Source organism: Lactuca serriola, chromosome 8, assembly GCF_051521515.1.
Source record: "Lactuca serriola cultivar US96UC23 chromosome 8, Lser_US96UC23_V15, whole genome shotgun sequence".
In the NCBI taxonomy this organism is placed as follows: domain Eukaryota; kingdom Viridiplantae; phylum Streptophyta; class Magnoliopsida; order Asterales; family Asteraceae; genus Lactuca; species Lactuca serriola.
This window is the reverse complement of record NC_136415.1, coordinates 3,567,424-3,583,689: the sequence shown is the minus strand read 5'-3', so window position 1 is coordinate 3,583,689 and position 16,266 is coordinate 3,567,424. Positions and strand designations below refer to the sequence as shown.

Sequence of the window (16,266 nt, the reverse complement as noted above, 5' to 3'; positions counted from 1 at the left end):
TGAGCCTCCAACTTGTCGAGTTGAGTGCCAAGTGTCACCATCTGGTGGCAAGGCGTGGGGAGGAAGCAATGGTCAGAATTGTGCCATGTGTCACTCACAGATTACTCCAAAAACTAATTATCTTTTAAAATCCGTAACTTTTGCATACAATCCCTGTTTTTGACGTTCTTTATATCCACGCGTAGCTGGCGACGTACTATACAACTTTCGTTTAGACTCCATCGACTAATTTTGACTTTATTTTTAAAGTTATATTTTAACAGACTCAAACATGTAAAGTCCGTTAAAAATTCATAACTTTGTCACCCAACGTCCGCTTTCGTCCGTCTTTATATCGTTAAGCTCCTATTAACAAGATCTTCAATTCTCATTTAGATTGTGTCGGTTAAATGCGATTGATCTAAAATTTGAATTCCGGGCTGTGCACTGCTATGCTAAATCTTAGAAAAATCATAACTTCCTCATACGAAGTCAGATTTGGACGTTTTTTTATACACGTTCTCGGTTTAACGTATAATAGAACTTTTGTTCAGATCACTAAGGCTAAAAAGTATTTTATCGCAAACTCACTTTTTACGATTCCCGATATCGTGCCGGTTTTGCCGTAAAACTTCGACGGGTCATAACTTCTTCGTTATAACTCGGATTTCGGCGTTCTTTATATGTACGGAACCCTTGTGACATATACTATAACTTGGTTAAGATTATTTATTCTAAATAATCTTCTATCAGAAAGTCATTTTTGACGCTCACTGTCTCTAAATTGACTAGCCCGAATCTGTGGGCGTTACAGTTATTCATAAAGATATATTAAAAAAAGATAGAGTAAATTACATGAATGGTCCCTATGGTTTAGGGTAATTTGCATGTTTGGTCCCTAACTTATTTCTTAACCTAGAAGGTCCTTACTGCTTGTTTTTGTTACATGCTTGGTCTCTGTCTTATTTAAAAAGACTATTTTGCCATTGATTTTTTAATTTATTTAACTAAACACACTCCAACCCCACCCCTTCACCTTACCTTACACATCCTATCATTTTTTCCTACTTAAATAATAGTTTTTTTAGGTAAGACAATGACCAAACGCGTAACAAAAACAAACAGTAGGGGCCAAGCGCGTAACAAAAACAAATAGTAGGGACATTTCAAGTTAAAAAAATAAGTTAGAGATCAAGCGCACAAATTACCCATAACCATAGGTACCATTCGTGTGATTTACTCAAAAAGATATTTGCTAAAAAAAAGAAAAAAAATGGTCAAATATAATTGGAAAAATGACGCAACGACTCTACTATGTATTTCGAGTTTGCACATTCAATTACTAAAGTTATTTTTGAGTGTTTTAAGAGAACAAAGTGTTTAGTGAACTGTTCATCTACTTCCTTTAACTTTTTTTGGCCGGTTAATAGACAAATGACTGCTTTTACTTAATTAAATGACGTAGTTTCATTAGGTTTAATACCTAAGGTTAGATGAGGCTGTAATGTATATTCACTTTTCCATATATATATATATATATATATATATATATATATATATATATATATATATATATATATATATATATACACCCAGTTACAAAAAGTTTCTCGATCCTCAGGTGAGAGTACAAAACCTTTGCCAACACATCATGCAAATTTACCTCGCTCCAAGCTCCTCTTCATGAACTCAATGGCCATACACCTTCAACTCCCATTCTGCAACTTATCTGTCTACCAATCCTATCTTCCATGCTCGCACAAAGCACCTGGAAATTGATTTCCACTTTATTACAAAAAACTTGTTGAGGGGAGTTTTCATGTACAATTTACATCCACAAACGATCAGACATCTTCACAAAACCATTGCCAACTCCTAGATTTTTCATCCTATGGTCCAAGCTACACGTCGTTTACCGCCCTTAGCTTGCGGGGCGTATTAGAAAGGGTTAGCCATGTTTATAATAATCTTCGTGTAGAGGGTACCTATATGTAACTTTTTTCTGTAGAGATCCCTTGTACCTCATTCTAAACAATCAATATACAATTACATACTATGGTTTATTATTGTATTTTTACAAAGTGAAAAAGATCCCATCAAACTATGATGTTTCAGCTAAAAGAACAATGAACAGACCTCTTATTCATCAACAACATGAATTGCTAAGATACAAAACAACAACTATCATCATGATTCATGAACCAAATGCCACTACACAACTAATTAAACAAGCTTCAAGCCAAACCAACATCAATAACTTTGGAGGTCTTAACACGTGTACTGCTTTGTTCTTCGAGTCCTAACCACTTGCGTATGTATTCAAATACGGTTTCATCTCTTAATAATGCCCGATGAGCACCGGGTATTCCCACCCTTTCTATTGCTGGAAATCCATCTGCCTATACATGTAGATGGTGTTTTCAGTTCCAGGATATGACACAATCTTTTGGTTGAATTTGTTAAGCATCATGTACATACACACATATTACATATGAAATAAGGTGGGAATAGTGAGTACCCTTGCTGACTCAGCGGGAACTGTTGCGTCTCCATCCACACATGAGTATTCAGGCTGCAAAAAAGAAAAAATGAGCAATAAACAACAGTTAAGATAAAATTGCCACAGGCTTGAATCTGAGACCTCATTCTCACATTCTTATTTATTGCTAGAGCAAGCATGTGGGGATAATTAGGATATAGGTCGGATATATCATAATTATTAATAGGAATAGGAGGATTTGAATGACTTACTAATGTATGGCATATCTCAGATGGGTCGATGATTGGATCAGTTTCAGACCCATAACTGCAAAAGAGTATTCGTTTAATCACAAAACACAACATAACACAGAAGCATTTCATTTTCCCCATTTATGCAACAGAGTAGTTTTTCAAGTTTCATTCCTAGACCAAAATATTTAACAACTTATCTGTAAATTCTTTCATTGGTTAAAATTTTGGTGCATGACTTGTGTCGGTTGCATAAACATGTAAAAGTGATGACATTGTAGCAACACATACCAAACATCAAAAGGGGTATCCAGTGATGTTCCATAAATGTTATAAAAATCAACCCCTTCGGGAAGCTGCACACTGTTTAGCATCTTGCGTGTAGTGGCTGCCCATTTGTAGATTGAAGAATTGAATGGCAAAGGTATCGTCTTCTTGTTGTACTCTATCTGTCAAGTTTACACAAAATCACTCAGATTACATTCAGAAATCAAAGGTTGACTTGTTTTTGGGACATATATATAAATTACCTCATTGCCCTTCAATGCTTCCTCAAACAGCCCCACACAATCAGATGGGTCATAAGTTTCCAGTTTGGCCGAATCTTGTCCGTTTTCTGAACGGTTTCTCCATACGAAAATTTCAGGTTGTTTTTTCCATTGGAACTCGGGATTTGGGAGCATCTCATATATTGATGGGCATTCCACCAACTAAAACCACAAAAGGAGAGAACTGAATCACCTTCATTTTTATAGCTAATGAATCTTTTGTTTCAAGTCACGACTATTTTAAAGAATACCAGGAGATGAATGACAAAAAAAAAAAAAAAAAAAAAGAATACCAGTTGATGCATTGACCACCTTGACACAAAGAAATAGCTTTCAAGTCCCTCCACAAACTGTAATCCGGTTAACAGAGAATCATTGACATATCCGGGTGCACCTTGGAAAGGGGTTGCAATGGTTATCCATTTTTTCACATACTTGGAAAATGCCTATATTATATATATTATATATACCAAGTTTATATTAATTCATCACATATAAGCACAATGAAAAAAATAAATAAAAAGTTCATTGGGTGTGTTTTCATACATCGGAATGGAGTGATATGAAACATGATACTAGCAACCCACCCATGGAGTGTGATATAAGGTTGACTTTTCTACCCCCTGAAGCTTTATATGCAGCCTCCAGCTTTTCCTTGAGACCATCCATGGCCTGCTCAATTCTGCCAATAATACATGACATTTTTATTTTTATTTTATTTAAAACAAACATGTCCAAATAAACCTCTTAATTACCAAACACTAAAGTTATCTCTACCTATTGCTTTGGCGGAAGTCATATCCATATCCAAACAATGTTGTTCCTTTCTTGTATCCACACTTAATAAGCATGTCGATCATGTCATGAAAATGGTATACATCCGTCACTTGTAACAATTTTATCCACTGAAAACTCGGAATATACAAATAATATATAAATTCTTGTCTGCCTTTGATAGATGAAAGAATGAACAGTTTCTTTTTTCGTTTTATATTAAAAAAAAAACACCAATATGGCGAAAACAGAATAGATGATGCTACTGAACTTACAAATGAGGGATCTAAAATATCGATAGCATAAAGCCCATAATCATCTTGTGGAACCACAATATCAGAACTATCATCCAGTTCTTCTGTGTACCCTGAAAATCCAAAAACACATCAACTTCTATCATGTTAACAACATTCAATATATATATATATATATATATATATATATATATATATATATATATATATATATATATATATATATATATATAGTGACTGAACAGGAAAAGAAGCCTGACGGGAGAAAGTGTTGCATTTTCTTCTAAACCAATGATACTAAATGAATATTTCATCCTAAGATTCCTAAAGGCAAATTTCACAGTATTTATTAATTATAACAATATTCATCAATGTTGATGAGAGGAGTTGGGAGCAAAAAGGAAGGGAAAATAGGTAAATTGGTCGGTAAGCCAAGTTACTTTTGTCTTAATCCATTAAGTCATTCTATCCAGATTAAGACAAAAAGAAATTACGTCCCCAGTTGTCCAAATTAAGTGCTTATAACGACCATCAAAAAGCAACCCTCCCCCCCCCCCCCCCTTTTTTTATTTTTTTTATTTTTTATAACGGCAGGCCATCATGGTTAAAGCAGCTAAATTGATATGATCAATACAACCAAACCAACTATTGCTAATCAGATAATTAATAATTCACTTGCCTGCTATCTAACCATTTTCCATAACAAATAAATAATCCTCACAACACTTCAATTCTCTAAAGATCCAAAAAAACTTCTGCCGGTGTAAAGACATGACAGCAGCATTTTAAATTCGATTCCATTTCATTAACAGGAAAAAATCAGATCGATTTATAAAAATACAGAAAATTGACGTGTAATTAGAAGCTTATAATATTTTGGTTTCAAACCCAATTAGAATATTAGCAGCATTTATGAAATGTTTAACAATTAAAGACCATAAACAAAAAAGATTTTAGCGAGAAAGAGAATGAACCAGTATCGGGATTGTAGAGGGACCAGACTCTCTTTCGGAACTCCATATCAGCAAGAAGAATACGGACCCAAACACGGGTCGTAAGCCCGAACCAGCCCTTTGGCTTCGAATTCAGAATACTCCCACCAACACCACTCACCAGAAGTATCGGGTCAAGATCAGACACATCCTCACCGGAGCTCCTCCGATCACCGAAGCACCACCAGTTTCCACCTACCATTTCTTAATTCCTCCGCCGCTCCTTTGGGGAATGTAGCACGTTATGTGAGTATAAATCCTAGAGAAGTAGTAATATAGTATTATATACATAATATATATACAGTTGATCAAGAAACGAAAGGAAGTAGAAAATTGTAGCCGGAAGAGGATTTGCGCTGACTTAATGATTTGATCTCGAAATAATATTCGGTTGCGATATTCTTTGGATTCTTCACTTTACGTCTCCCCCCTTTTTTAATTTTATTTTATCATGGTAACATAATTTAATACAGGGCCTTTAATATATTCTGAATTAGACGAGTTATTTGACTTAGGCTTAATTGCATAGAAAACATTACAATATATATATATATATATATATATATATATATATATATATATATATATATATATATATATATATATATATATATATATATATATATATATATATATATATATATATATAGGTTCAGGTTCATTTGAGAGCATTCTAATTTTGTGAGACCGTGAGACCAAATCTAAAAATAATTTTAAAATCCAAAATAAATGGAAAAATCCAAAAATTCTTTTTTTAAATGTTATTTTCGGAACTTGAATTAACTAAAAAAAATATAAAAAAAAAATCCGTTTTTTTTTTGAAAAATACGTGAAATATTCTAAATAGAATATTTCACTGACATATTCTAAAAAATAATTTTAAAATGCAAAATAAATGGAAAAATCTAAAAATTCTTTTTTTAAATATTATTTTCGGAACTTGAATTAACTAAAAAAAAATTAAAAAAAATAAAAAAAAAATTCTATTTTTTTTGAAAAATACGTGAAATATTCTAAATAGAATATTACACTGTACATATTCTAAAAATAATTTTAAAATGCAAAATAAATGGAAAAATCAAAAAATTCTTTTTTTAAATATTATTTTCGGAACATGAATTAACTAAAAAAAATAAAAAAAAAATAAAAAAAAATAAACAAATGCGTCTCACGGTCTCATAAAATATAAGTGGTCTCAAATGAACCTAACCCTATATATATATATATATATATATATATATATATATATATATATATATATATATATATATATATATATTGACGCTATTTTGTTTACAATTAAGATACTAAGTTTTTAAAATAGTAATTTTAGCATTATATTTTTCAATTTGTTTGTGTCTGTCCAGGGGTGGACGCAGGATTTCTTAGTAGGGGGTTCACGGGAAAGTTATTGGTTGCACGATAGCAGAAAAAATAAAAAAATTTAAAAATTTCAAAAAATTTTCCACTGCGGCCGGAAAAATTAGGGGTTGCCGGTGCCACCGGTGACCCCCCTAAATCTGCCCCTGTGTCCGTCTTTAATGACGTGGTGGTGACATGTGATGATGAAATGATATTTTTTTGATGACATCATGTTATAGGTGTCAAAATCGAAAAATTAAATAAAATTGAAGCTATGTAAATCTTCTATTATTATCTATTGTCCCTACTTTTACTGGATTTTTCAAAGATAACGTACAATCATTAATTTATCAATTCTATAATAAAGTAACGTTTCATCTAAATGAGTTTTTTTTCCTATTGTGAAACATCGGTTTCTTCATTAGATGGTCTACAGTCTAGTTGTCATAATGAAGAGCATATTTTTCTTGTTTCATGCGTAAATTTTATAGGAACTTCTTTAACCATATGAGTTGACAAAAGGTGTATTTTTGGCCTTTACATCCTTCACACTGAACTTATATAACACTTTCCTAGTGAACTCTTCATTGGAATGTTTAGAGTAGCTCTTTCACTATAACACTATGATTATGCTCATGCCAAGTAGTTTTATATTTTGGTTAGTGCATTATCGATTAGTTTAGTTATGTTTATTGCAGATTGTCACTAATTAGTAAACAAGTTAAATAGATTGAACACCTTATGTTCAAATCACTTTATTCAAAAAAAGTTAAATTATAGCTTTAATACGTACATTTACTTTTGTTAACATATATAATACATTAGTCTTTAAGAATTTAACAAAAAAATATGTCAAATATTTTATAACATGGTCGACCTATTATGTCTCGTATTTATCTTTTACCAAACTCATTGCGTCTTCACCGCCTAGCAGAATTCTGCTCTTAGCCATTACACAAAAGAAGCAAATTAGATTTTCAACCAGTGCAAATTGCTACTTTGTTTTCATACATGTATGTTTGTGTCGGCAATAATTAAGTATGTGAAAAACTTATAAGTGAGTTATCGAGTTGAAGCATAGTGGTGAAACACCCATGAATGCCGTTTACCAATTACCAATCTTTTTTGTACTTTGTTATAGAATATAGATTGTATTTATACGAAGTGGAGAAATAAGTCCACCAAAAGTACAATGTTATGACCACAAGAATAACTATGAAGTGACCTCTTATTCATCAACAATGGCAATTATAACTTGGCATCATGAATTGCTAAGATACAACATAACAACTATCATGATCAACCAAAAGCCACTACACAAGCCTCAAGCCAAATCAACAATCACATCAACAACTTTGGAGGTCTTAACACGTGTAGTGCTCTGTTCTTCGATTCCCAACCACTTGCGTATGTATTGAAATACAGTTTCATCTCTTAATAGTGTCCTATGAGCACAAGGAATTCCCACCCTTTCTATTGCTGGAAATCCATCTGCCTGTTCATGCATATAAACCATAGTTCAGTTGATGACACAAATCACAATCTTTTGGTTGCATTTGTTAAATATTATTGTCAGGCTAATACACACATTACATATGACATAACATAAGGTAGGAATAGTACCATTGCTGACTCAGCGGGAACTGTTGCATCTCCATCCACATAAGAGTATTCAGGCTGCAAAAGGTAAAAAGAAAATGAGCATTCATGTTAAAAAGATTTACATAAAAATGTCCCTGGAGAAGGCCAGACTTGAACATGAGACCTCACTTATGGAATTCTTACCTTTTAACTGCTAGTGCAAGCATGTAGGGACAAGTACACAACATATGTCAGATGGTTGATTGAAGGATTCGGACTACTTACCAATGAGTGGCATATCTCAGATGGATCATTAATTGGATCAGTTTCCGAACCATAACTGCAAAATAGTATTCATTTGAGCACAAAAAAGTTATCAATCACAAAGCACAATATACATCATAATCATGGATCAACTAGTTTTATAGTGTGATAAAAGGAATGGAGCGTAGTGCTAAAAAATTTCAAGTCCAATACAAAAAAGGGTTTAAATGCTTGTTTATGTAGTGGCGTTTCACTTTTTTCCCAATTTATACAACAAAAGTGTTTTTTAGACGAAATCTGCAAGCACATTTCATTCTATAAGTTGAAAATATATAACAACTCAAGTGTAACCTGCTTTTTAACCGGTTAAAACGTGATTGCATGACCTGTGCCAGTTGCCCAAACTTTCAAAAGTGAAACATTGTCACATAAATTCTTAAAAGAAAGGGCAAATGTCAGGAAAACTTAACCTGTATATTATAGGCATTTTATTGAAATACCCCTATATTAAATTCTCTTGCTAAAAAACTTTTCTTAAAAATCACTTTTGAGATAAAAAAGCTAACCCAAACATACCCTATATCTCCCATTATTTGAAACCGTCTAATTGCATATTAAGGGAATTTTCAATACGATGTCAATAATAAGTTGTGCTCTTCTGATATTCCAAAACATTTAATATACCGTTTTTTCCGTATGGATTAAAAAAATGGGAATTTAGTTTTAAATAGTCAAGAATTTAATATGGGTTAATTTTTCCCAGTAAGATGCCTGTAATAGGCTGTGCTTTTCTTATTTTTTAAAAAAAGGAAAAACATTGTTGCATAGGTAAACGTTTAACGACTTCATAACCTACCAAACATCGAAAGGGGTATCCAATGATGTTCCATAAATGTTATAAAAATCAATCCCTTCGGGAAGCTGCACACTATTTAGCATCTTGCGTGTATTAGCTGCCCATTTGTAGATTGACAAATTGAATGGCAGAGGTATCGTCTTCTTGTTGTACTCTATCTGCCATAGTTGAATAACTGAAGTTTAGATAAATCACTCACATGGCATGCATGCAAAAGTCATATTTTGACTCGTTTTTGGGACATATATATATATATATATATATATATATATATATATATATATATATATATATATATATATATATATATATATATATATATATATATTACCTCATTGTCCTTCAATGCTTCTTCAAACAGCCCCACACAGCCAAATGGGTCATAAGTTTCCTGTGTGGCTGAATCTTGTCCATTTTCTGAACGGTTTCTCCAAACCACAATTTCAGGTTGTTTTTTCCATTGAAACTCAGGATTAGGAAGCATTTCATATATTGATGGGCATTCCACCAACTGAAAACACAAAAGGAGAGAACTGAATCGCCTTCATTTTTATATATATAGCTATTTTTTTGTTTGTTTCAATTCTAATGATACTTTAAAAACAGATGAATGTCATGAAATATTACTAGTTGATGCATTGACCACCTAGACACAAAGAAGTAGCTTTCAAGTCCCTCAACAAACTGTAACCCGGTTAAGAGAGAATCATTGATGTATCCGGGTGCACCTTGGAAAGGGGTTGCAATACTTATCCACTTATTCACATACTTGGAAAATACCTATATATATAGCAAGTGGATCACATGTCATGGGACCATAAAGTTTATATTAATTAATTCATCACATATCATATATGTCTAATGAACAAGTAATTAATTAATAAACATGTCATTAATTGGGTTTATTTTCATACATCAGAATGGAGTGATATGAAACATGATACTAGCAACCCACCCATGGAGTGTGATATAAGGTTGACTTTTCTACCCCCTGAAGCTTTATATGCAGTCTCTAGCTTTTCCTTAAGACCATCCATTGCCTGGTCAGTTCTGCCAACGATACATGACACTCGGTCACTGCCATACTACTTGTTTTATTTTGAATTTTTTGAAACGCTCAATTACTAAAAGCTAAAATTATATACGTACCTATTACTTTGGCGGAAGTCATATCCATATCCAAACAATGTGGTTCCTTTCTTGTATCCATACTTAATAAGCATATCGATCATGTCATGAAAGTAGTATACGTCCGTCACTTGTAAACATTTTATCAACTGAAAAGCCAAAATATATGAGAATTTATATTAATATACAAGACATTACTTATTCTTAATTGTATGCATTTGATCAAAGAAAGAATGAATATGATTAAAAAAACAAGTTCTGTTCTTTATCATGCTACTAGACTTAAGTACCAATGAGGGATCCAAAATATCGATAGCATAAAGCCCATAATCATCTTGCGGAACCACAATATCAGAACTATCATCCAATGCTTCCGTGTAGCCTGAAAATGCAAGACAAACAGAATTTCCAAACTTAATATTTACAAATTTCATCGGTATTTCTTGATGATTAGCATAACTAATTTTATTTGACCAATACAGCCATATATGCATCTGTCGTTATGAAATAAGTAACAGTTCACCTGCGAGCTATCTATCCATCCCCCATAACATATAAAGAACCCATAAACAATCTATTAAGACGCAAATGTACATGTACCACCATGCAATTAACAGACAAATATACCATCTTGATAGTATAGCTTATGAAACGTTTGACAAATTAAGGCCATTATATATAAATTAGAGTATATAACAAAAAAGATTTTATCGAGAAAGAGAATGAACCAGTGTCGGGATTATACAGGGACCAGGCTCTCTTTCGGAACTCCATATCAGCAAGAAGGATACGGACCCAAATACGGGTCGTGAGCCCGAAGCAGCTCTTTAGCTTCGAATTAAGAATAGTCCCGCCTATGCCACTCACCAGAAGTATCGGGTCAAAATCAGCCACATCGTCACCGGAGCTCTGATTACCGAAGCACCACCGTTTTCCACCCACCATTTCTTAATTCTTCTTCCTCCTCCTTCTCGAAGTGTACCACGCTCCGTGAGTAGTTGGAGTTTCTAGAGAAGCAGTAATTTAGATTATATTGATCAACAAAAGAAAGGAAAGTAGGAAATTGTAGCCGGAAGATTTGCGATAAGTATTACGATAATTTAATCCTAAGATAATATTCGGTTTTAATATTCTTCTGTATTCATCGATATACGTCTTCTCCACCCACCTTTTATACTTCCCCCATACTGAAAACTCATACTATATCTTAAAATTAAACGTATTTGCTACATTTTTACTGTTCTCCATCTTTTTCGTTTAAATGTAAAATTAATAGTATACTCTTACGTTATTCAATTCCTTATCATACTCTGTTTCTCTCTTTAAATTTTAAAACTCACAAAATAAAGAAAACATAACTTTTTTTTTTAATCGTTCATCTATCGCATCCATTTTTTATAGCGATTTAATTGTTATAATCGTTCAACACGTTTATGCTTTTCAATCATATTTCTTAATAATCAAAGGTAACTTTAAATGTCTCAGAATTTCGTTTTCTTTCAAATGAAAAATTCATACTCAAAGCAGTGTGTGAATGCATTATTTTTTTTTATATGTATAAATGTTAATTAAACTTCATTTCTATAATTGTTAACTTAATATAAAATTACACCACTAAATCACAGTAATAAAACACTAAAGAGGACAAAAGCAAACAGGTGTTCAACATTTCCATACAATAATAACGTTCTATTTAGTTGTTCATTAAAATTGCACTTAGTTGTTTGTCGGGAAAATGACTTAGGAGGGTAACTACCTTTTATCCGTGTTCACATATTGACAACTTCTTCTTTTTTGTACATAATAAAGCAATTAACTTGTTTTAACAGTTTAAATTACACCAATATTACCGGCTAATACATGTTTTAACTGGTAACTCAAAGAGAAAATGACTTAGGAGGGTAACTACCTCTTATCCGTGTTCACATATTGACAACTTCTTATTTTTTGTACATAAGAAAGCAACTAACTTGTTTTAATTGTGTAACATCCCAAAAATCATGACCAAAAATTTTGTTTTTAATTTAATACTAAAACCATAATTGTCAAACCATTAATTTAATACTCCGGCATCGGGCCCCGCCCGACATCAGGCCTCGCCTGACATTGAGCCCCACTCGGTATACATATCTGTCTCTCTTAGGCCCCGTCTATCTCCGGGCCCCGCCCACTAAACACATACAATCATATAACATGCTAACACATAAAGAAACATACTCTACTATATCCCTGTCCTAAGAAACATACTCTGATAATAATAAGATACAAAACTTCATCCGTACTCAGCTAGTTCCGACTAGAGCTTCAGCAGTGCAAGGTGAGTCTCCTCACTGTGTGAATGGGTCTAAGGCCACAATGCCAGTTCATGTAGTCTATGAGTAGGAAGACCAGGGGGTTAGCCCTAGGCACTGTATGCTAATATGTTATTCCAGACCAAGGTCTGATGTCGGACGGGTGCCCGAGGAATGTTTGCATGTTAGATTATATTTGTTGTTTGTGTGATACTTGTATGTGCCTGGTAGGGAGGTGAGTGTGGGCGAGGTGTATCTCATCACTAGCTGAGTACGGACGATGTTCCGTATCTCATTATTAGCAAAGTATGTTTCTTAGGACAGGGATACATTAGAGTATGTTTCTTTATGTGTTAGCATGTTATATGATTATATGTGTTTAGCGGGCGGGGCCTGGAGACAGGCGGGGCCTAAGAGAGACAAATATGTATACCGAGTGGGGCTCGATGCCAGGCGGGGCCCGATGCCGGAGTATTAAATTAATGGTTTGACAATTATGGCTTAGTATTAAATTAAAAACGAAATTTTTGGTCATGATTTCTAGGATGTTACACAGTTAAAACAAGTTAGTTGCTTTCTTATGTACAAAAAATAAGAAGTTGCCAATATGTGAACACGGATAAGAGGTAGTTACCCTTCTAAGTCATTTTCCCTTTGTGTTACTGGTTAAAACATGTATTAGCCGGTAATATTGGTGTAATTTAAACAGTTAAAACAAGTTAGTTGCTTTATTATGTACAAAAAAGAAGAAGTTGCCAATATGTGAACACGGATAAGAGGTAGTTACCCTCCTAAGTCATTTTCCCGTTGTTTGTCATTCCATACAAAAATAACCAAATAATACTTCAAAAAGACAAAAACCATTTCCCTTCTAGCCAATCCTTCAATTTACAAACGAACGTAAACAAAAATAAATGAATGAATGTAAATGAACATAAACGAACGAACCTAAACAAACGAACGTAAATGAACAAACGTAAACGAACGTTCACAAACGTAAATGAATGAATGAGAGCATTGTTCATGTTCGTTCGTTTAACTAAATGAACCAAATATCTTGTTCATGTTCTTTCGTTTATTAAATAAACGAACATAAACGAACTTCCTGCCGAACTGTTCGTCGAACGTTTAGTTCGTTTACAACCCTATTCACAACTAAAGATGAAGTCTCTATTTATACCCATGGCAGCCATCATTTGTACAACCTTCATTATGTTGGGTGACAACAAAACAAGTTAAGCAATTCAGACAAAAAACAAAACAAACTTCGGTGACCTTGCGGAAATAAAACTTCTGAAAAAAGTAAATCAAGTGAACACAATATTTAACGTGGTTCGGTCATAGTGACCTACATCTACGGGCGAACAAGAAAGAGGGGATTTTATTAACGTCCAATAACAATTACAATCACACACAAGGTTAAACCTCACTTGTGCTCTCAAAATGAAAGAATCTCTCTTGCTTACTAACTGCTCCAAAGGAGTGCTCTCAACCTTACATAGATTACTCTCTTGAAATTTCTACACACCCATAATGATGGAGATATGAGTCTATCTATACTTGAGGGATCATACCTAAAACCCTAATGGGCGAAGCCCATTGTCCCATGAAATGTGACAACCAATCATATCCCGCCATGCAGCATCTTATGGAACATTCTTCCATGTCATACAACCCATGAGCACCAACAATACACATGATGGACCACCTTGACCATAGTGGAGCATCATGATGCATAAGTGGCGTATCATGAACACTAATGGTCTAATATCCATCATGGTGACACAACATGGTGTAATCCTCGAGTTAGGATGACACCGAAGTTTAATTTTATGGTTTTCATATTACTACGGAAGGTGATACGTTTATCAATGATAGTACAATGGTGAATTTGGATGAGCCTACTAACTACAAGGAAGCCATGGCGGGCCCCGAGTCTGCAAAATGGAAAGAGGAAATGGACAGTGAGATCCAATCCATGTATGACAATCAAGTTTGGAACTTGGTTGACAATGTACCAGGTCGAAAGACAGTCGGGTGCAAATGGATCTTCAAGAAAAAGATTGACATGGATGGTAAGGTGCATACGTTCAAGGCACGACTGGTTGCGAATGACTTTACTCAAACCCCGGGGGTTGACTATATGAGACCTTTTCACAAGTGGCCAAGATCAAGTCTATTAGGGTTATGTTAGCTGTCGCTGCATTTCATGATTATGAAATTTGGCAGATAGATGTCAAAACCGTTTTCCTTAATGGGAAGCTAGCTGAAGATGTTTACATGTGTCAGCCAGAGGGTTTTGTAGATGCTAAATATCCTAATAGAGTGTGAAAGCTTGAGAAACCCATTTATGGATTAAAGCAAGTGTCTCGCATATGGAATCTTTGCTTCGACGAGAAAGTCAAAGAGTTTGGTTTCTCTAGAAGTGAGGATGAGTCCTGTGTGTATGTCAAGGCTAGTGGGAGTATAGTTAGCTTTCTAGTATTGTATGTGGATGACATACTGCTCATAGGAAACAACATCCCGACCTTGCAGGAGGTTAAGTCCTGGCTTGGGAAGTGTTTCGCTATGAAGGATCTAGGGGAAGCTGCTTATATTCTGGGGAAAATGATTTTGAGAAATAGTGGTAAAAGACTAATAGGACTTAATCAAAGTACTTACTTGGATAAGGTGTTGAAACATTTCAACATGGAGAATTCCAAGAAAGGGGAATTGCCAATCCAAAGCAATACCAAGCTGAGTAAGACTCAGAGTCCGAGTACCAATGCCAAGATAGTGGAAATGAGTCGAGTACCATATGCTTCCGCCATTGGCTCGACCATGTACACTATGACATGTACTCGCCCTGATGTGGCTTTTGCTTTGAGCATGGTAAGCCGATATCAAGGGAACCCTAGTAGAGCTCACTAGATAGCAGTTAAGAACATTCTTAAGTACCTACGAAGGACTAAGGACGGCGTCCTTACACTTGGTGGGACTGATGACTTGAGAGTGATAGGGTATAGCGACGTCAATTTTCAGACCGACAGAGATAACTTACGCTCTCAGTCGGGCTAGGTGTTTACCCTAAATGGAGGAGCAGTTACTTGGAAAAGTTCCAAGCAGGAGACTGTGGCTGAATCAACGTGCGAATCAGAGTACATAGCATCGAGCGAAGCGTCGAAGGAGGCAATATGGTTGAAGAACTTCATTGGAGACCTTGGAGTTGTACCATCCATAAAGGAGCCCATGGAGATTTTCTATGATAAAGAAGGAGCGGATGCCTTAATGAAGGAACCAAGGGATCATGGTAGATTCAAACATATCGACAGAAAATACCACTTCATCAGACATCGGGTAGAAAGACTCCTCGTGGTAAATAGGGTATCATCAGAAGAGAATCCTGCGGATCCCCTCACAAAGGGTCCGAGTAGGATCAAGCACGTTCAGTATGTGAGGAGCATTAGTCCGAAGGACGATATTAGTTTTAGTGATTAGATAGATGTTTAGAAACTTGTAATAGATAAA

The 16,266-nt window shown here is 34.4% G+C and overlaps 2 protein-coding genes across 4 annotated transcripts; both read right to left on the bottom strand.

Annotated features, from left to right (window-relative positions):
• Positions 1–2,001: 2,001 nt before the first annotated feature.
• LOC145065898 (phospholipase A(1) LCAT3-like) lies at positions 2,002–5,703 on the bottom strand. 2 transcript variants are annotated; one of them, XM_079012996.1, is made up of 11 exons: positions 5,639–5,697; positions 5,260–5,536; positions 4,307–4,398; positions 4,035–4,162; positions 3,804–3,939; positions 3,551–3,703; positions 3,240–3,419; positions 3,001–3,158; positions 2,731–2,785; positions 2,498–2,551; positions 2,002–2,378 (listed from the first exon to the last, which is right to left on the bottom strand). In XM_079012996.1, exons 2-11 carry the CDS (start codon positions 5,477–5,479, stop codon positions 2,214–2,216), a joined length of 1,341 nt encoding a protein of 446 aa, XP_078869122.1. In that variant the 5' UTR covers positions 5,480–5,536; positions 5,639–5,697; the 3' UTR covers positions 2,002–2,213. The 2 variants fall into 2 exon arrangements, with proteins under 2 accessions (XP_078869122.1, XP_078869123.1); XM_079012997.1 differs by having other exon boundaries at positions 2,148–2,374; positions 5,260–5,703.
• Positions 5,704–7,743: 2,040 nt separating this feature from the next.
• Positions 7,744–11,707, bottom strand: LOC145070236 (phospholipase A(1) LCAT3-like). Of its 2 annotated transcripts, none has more exons than XM_079017172.1 (11): positions 11,637–11,707; positions 11,197–11,475; positions 10,759–10,850; positions 10,490–10,617; positions 10,255–10,390; positions 9,968–10,120; positions 9,672–9,851; positions 9,341–9,498; positions 8,506–8,560; positions 8,263–8,316; positions 7,744–8,134 (listed from the first exon to the last, which is right to left on the bottom strand). In XM_079017172.1, the coding sequence occupies exons 2-11, from the start codon at positions 11,411–11,413 to the stop codon at positions 7,964–7,966; spliced, it is 1,344 nt and encodes a 447-aa protein (XP_078873298.1). In that variant the 5' UTR covers positions 11,414–11,475; positions 11,637–11,707; the 3' UTR covers positions 7,744–7,963. The 2 variants fall into 2 exon arrangements, with proteins under 2 accessions (XP_078873298.1, XP_078873299.1); XM_079017173.1 differs by lacking the exon at positions 11,637–11,707 and adding an exon at positions 11,563–11,578.
• Between the last annotated feature and the right edge of the window lie 4,559 nt (positions 11,708–16,266).

Bases quoted from the DNA above. Each gene is read 5' to 3' on its own strand.
- LOC145065898 (XM_079012996.1), bottom strand. From the start codon at position 5,479: ATGGTAGGTGGAAACTGGTGGTGCTTCGGTGATCGGAGGAGCTCCGGT. The intron at 3,159-3,239 runs GTAATTTATATA...TAAACTTGACAG, and splicing joins AAGCATTGAAGGGCAATGAG to ATAGAGTACAACAAGAAGAC. The intron at 2,552-2,730 runs GTAAGTCATTCA...TCTTTTTTGCAG, and splicing joins CTGAGATATGCCATACATTA to CCTGAATACTCATGTGTGGA.
- LOC145070236 (XM_079017172.1), bottom strand. From the start codon at position 11,413: ATGGTGGGTGGAAAACGGTGGTGCTTCGGTAATCAGAGCTCCGGTGAC. The intron at 10,851-11,196 runs GTTCATTCTCTT...TTGCATTTTCAG, and splicing joins CCTGTATAATCCCGACACTG to GCTACACGGAAGCATTGGAT. The intron at 9,499-9,671 runs GTAATATATATA...CAACTATGGCAG, and splicing joins AAGCATTGAAGGACAATGAG to ATAGAGTACAACAAGAAGAC.